General features: G+C 52.7%; 1 protein-coding gene across 1 annotated transcript in view; it reads right to left on the reverse strand.

Moving 5' to 3' along the window:
• The window catches only part of UMODL1 (uromodulin like 1), a 49,746-nt gene that overhangs the window by 12,680 nt on the left and 32,764 nt on the right, over nt 1-4,302 (reverse strand). The window contains exons 15-16 of the mRNA XM_006916766.1: nt 2,736-2,848; nt 3-131 (exon numbers count right to left, since the gene is read on the reverse strand). Coding sequence (XP_006916828.1) covers nt 3-131; nt 2,736-2,848 — 242 coding nt within the window. The remainder of the gene's footprint in view (nt 1-2; nt 132-2,735; nt 2,849-4,302) is intronic.

Raw genomic sequence — 4,302 nt, forward strand, 5'->3', positions numbered from 1 at the left:
ACGCCCACGTCCAAGACGATCAGCAGGTGAAACTCGACCACGACGCTGCCGTTGGCGATGCGGGCCACTTCCACCTGCACCCCGCCCGTGTCCAGGTGCTGGCGCATGGTGGCCGGCAAGGAATCCCGCACCTTCCGAGAAACAGAGCTGGTGAGAGGGGCCGCCCACTGAGAGGAAGGTGCTCGTCCCAGGGCGGCGCTTCCCCGAGTTCCGGCCAGCGGCAGGGTGGCCTGCGGCGGAAGGTCGAAGCCACGGGTCAGCTCTGGGCCCCTCCTGTCTGCTGGTGCCGTCTGAGACGGGGGAGGAGCCCTGTCCCCACTGCTCTGGTCAGTGTGGGGTCCGATGCAAAGCCCTACCCTAGAGGCTTGTCACTTAGTAGGAGGCTGACAACACATTTAGAGTCTGTACCCTCCGCTCAGAGCCATGGGGGGCAGGGGTCTAACCGAGTAGTCATGGGAGGGACCCCGACTCCCCACTTGGCTCATTCTAGAACAATCCTTTTGCTCCTGATCCTATAGAACATTAGCCCTTCCATTCTTCCTTCTTACTTTTCCGAAAACTGCTTCCCCAGGCCGCCCCCCACCCCATTGGGCAGACTGTTCCTACCTCCGAAAGCCTTGCGTCTGTTCTGCCACTGGGGTCGGGGCCCCGCAGCACGCACTGGACCGCCCTCACCCCACCGCGTAAGGCGCTCCACGTGGCCCCAACGACACGAACCTTCCAAGGAGCAGCGCGCCTCCAGCCTTCGCCCTCACAGAGCAAACCTTGACCTCGTCTGCACCATTCAAGGTCCTCCAGGCACAGGTGCCTGGATTCACTTGCCAGCCTTGGGACAGTCAACCTGAGCAGGTCACCTGTCACCCATCGGAGGCTGCAGAGGCCCCGAGAAACCAGCAGCTGCCTGCGGTCACGTGGCTGACAACACTGCTGTTGAACGGTCAGCTCTTGTCTGCCATCCGTGTGTCTGTCTGTCTATATCTATCTGTCTGTCTATCTATCTGTCTGTCTATCTATCTATCTATCTATCTATCTATCTATCTATCTATCTCTATCATCCTCTATCTATCCTCTATCCATCCCTCCTTCATGAGTCTCTCTTGTTCTCCTGGGACTTCCTGAGAGAGACTTGTCACAGTCTTGGACTAACTTTACCTTTAGTTGCTTTTCAAACCGATCTCAAAGTCAAGTTCCAGGCCCCTTGCTAGGAAGTTACAGACAACAAGGTGCCCATTGAACTTGCAACCTCCCAAAACTTGTCTTAAATTCCTCCATATGCGATAAGTTGATTAATTATTCGCTACCCTGAAACTCTAGACAAACGAACATCCACAAAAAGCTGTCCCCCAAAATAGCCAAGAGGAAATGGTTTAAAGAGGAAAGATGAGTCGAGAAACTGGGGGAAAATGAAGCTCCCTCGCACGGCCGCTAGAGCCACGTGGGCCGGTTTCGGAGCTTAATATCATACGTGACTATCCTAAAGCAGATGGATACGCAAATGAATCAAACCATCAGCAACTTTGGGATCCCCCAAGAGCTGGGGGTCCCAGGATAAACAATGCAGAACACCAGACCTCGAGGTGCCTCAACGGGACAGTTCCTGGAGGCAGCCTGACTGTTTTATGGCGAGGTAATGCCCCCCTACCCCCCTGGGGCCTCCTGCATTGCTAAGACACTGTCATGTCGCACACTCCGCCACCAGGTGGCGCTGCCAAGACCTCGCTACTGTGTGTCTCACTCCCAGAATGGGGAAAAGCTGAAATGCACGAGGTTTCCACTGTGCAAACAGGACCACTGGATCACGACACGTGTGTCCTCTAGGAATCAAAGAGACATCTAACCTCTGTCGACAAGAATGTGGAAATTGCTGCCTTGACTAAGTCGCAACCATATACCACCCCGAAGAATGCTAACGGGTGGCGGGGGTAGGGGAGGAGGGAAGAGCAGGAGGAATTATTTAAGGGGGGATCAGAGCAGCACTATTCACGATAGCCAGAAAGTGGCAACAGCCCAAATGTCCATCAGCGAATGACCGGATAAACAAAATATGGTCCGGCCATGTGATGGAATACTATTCAGCCATGAAAAGGAACGAGGTTCCGATTGCTACGACGTGAATGAACCTTGAACACAATGCTCCGTGACATAAGCCAGATAGCAAAGGTCACGTTTCTACGACGGGCCGAGAACAGGCAAACCCGTAGAGACAGGAGGCCCCTTAGTGGTTGCCGGGCCCGAGAGGAGGAATGAGAGCCACTGCTGATGGGTGCAGGCTTTCTTTTTGGGGTGACGGAAATGCTCTGGAATTACATGCTTGTGACGGTCACACAGTGTCGCGGATACAATCTAAGCCACCGAGTTGTGCACTTTAAAACGATGAGTTTTATGGCGCATGAAACGGATCTCACTTTTTTTTTTTAAGTTTTCTTTTTAAGGCGGGGGAGGGGCTTTCTGCTTCAAGGGGTCCCGCCCCGATGAAGACGGTTCACTGAACGGGGAACAGTGGGAGGCGAGGGTGCCGCAGAGGAAAAGGTGTGCCTCCCACCCACTGACGTGTCCTTTTCATGGCAGATCCAAGGACAAGGCAGGCACCATGCCAGAGCTGGAAGTCCTAGCTTCCTTCGGAAGCAAGGGGTCCACAGAACTATGGCTTTAAGTCCTACTTGGCTGCAGCTCGGATCCTACCCGCCTCCTCCTACACATCCCGAAAGGAAATAAGGCCAAGTTCACCAACTTACCACCCTAAAGAACAGCTCCAGGAAGCCCTGGGCCTCCTTGCTGCTGGTGTCGGCAAAGGCTTCTGAATACCGGACGTTTGTTATTCTGACTTGTCCACTGAGCTTCCGGGCCGCTGAAGGACGAAGAACAAACATGTGATCATGTCTTTTTTTTTCCCCCTTATCATATGAACTTACCATATTTATTTCCGTGTTTGTCACTTTGAGGCATAAAACAGAAGCCTTTCGCATGTCTAAATACTGTCTAAAAGATATCTGTAACATTAGATCTGGTTTCTTCTGGAGCAATTTCGGTTTTCATGGATTCGTGAACGGATTTCTAGCTGTTAAATGCAATTCCTTCTCTCAGAATTTTGTTCTATCTTGCTTTTCTATGTGCTATCCCATTGCTAGCAGTCTGGGGTTCTCTATGTATTGTAAACATTCTCTCTGCTTTTTTTACTCTCTATACTTCCAAGACATTCTATTGATTAATAATCTGATTTTTATGGAAGTTACATGGAAGGAGGAGAGGGTCTCTTGTAATATTTTTGAAGCTAATTTAAATATTTGACTTCGCGCGAGGAAATGATTAACGGACAAAATTAAATCCATTTTGATTCAGATGGTTATCAGCCAACTAGCAGTTATAAAAACCGCTACTAGCCGAACAAGGATCAGAAGAAACACACATAGGACAATTAGTCGCGCCTCATCTAGACGGTTTCTATAACATAGAAGAAGCATCTCTGCCGTATCAACGCGTAGGTTATAATTATCAGTCGACAATTTTTCTTTTTAATGTTTCTTCACCTTTCGTCTCCGCCCTCCCCCCTCCCCTCCCCATGCGGCGACCATCCGCTTGTTCTGTGTATCTGTGGGTCTGTGTCTGCTTTGTTTGCTCATTTATTTTGTTTCGAGACTCCGCATGTATGTGAAATCATGCAGTATACATCTTTCTCTGTCTGACTTGACTTAGCATATAACTTCTATCTTAGTAATAGTCTCTTCGTGTTGGCCGTGAAGAGCCTGGCACTCACAGACACAGCCCTCCAGATTCCAGGACGCTGAGACAAAGCCTGGGGAACCTTCCGGAGCCCGCGGACCCAGCTCGGCCCCTGCAGCTCTCCGCTCCCTGCCTGTGCCATTATCGGAGCATAGAGTGTCCGCGCAGTGTGTCAGCAAGCCGGACAACTTCCAGAAGGAAGAAAGGGCCAGGGCCGCAGGGGCAAACCTGGACGCAGGGTGGCCTCGCCATGCCTCTGCTCGGAACCCGCGGCCGAGTGCACAGAGGCCCTGGCCCGCCAGCTCTTCCTCCCAGCAGCCCTGCTGGTGTGGCGCTCGGCTGCACCTTCGAGGGGTGCGTGCTACTGGGACTGGTCAGGGAACCCCGCCCGGCCGCAACCCAGCTCCCCACACGGCAGCCGTCCCTGTTCCTGTTCAGCCCGTCGCCGTCACCTGTCACCGGGGAGCTGCGAGGCCCCGCTACTGGCCGGTGTTCCAGGCGTGGAGGACAAGGACAGGGTTGCCCCGTCAGGAGCTGAGAGACCCTCTGCCCCGCTGTGAGACAAACCACAAAGCCGTCCGC

Source organism: Pteropus alecto, unplaced genomic scaffold, assembly GCF_000325575.1.
Source record: "Pteropus alecto unplaced genomic scaffold, ASM32557v1 scaffold97, whole genome shotgun sequence".
Classification (NCBI taxonomy): Eukaryota; Metazoa; Chordata; class Mammalia; order Chiroptera; family Pteropodidae; genus Pteropus; species Pteropus alecto.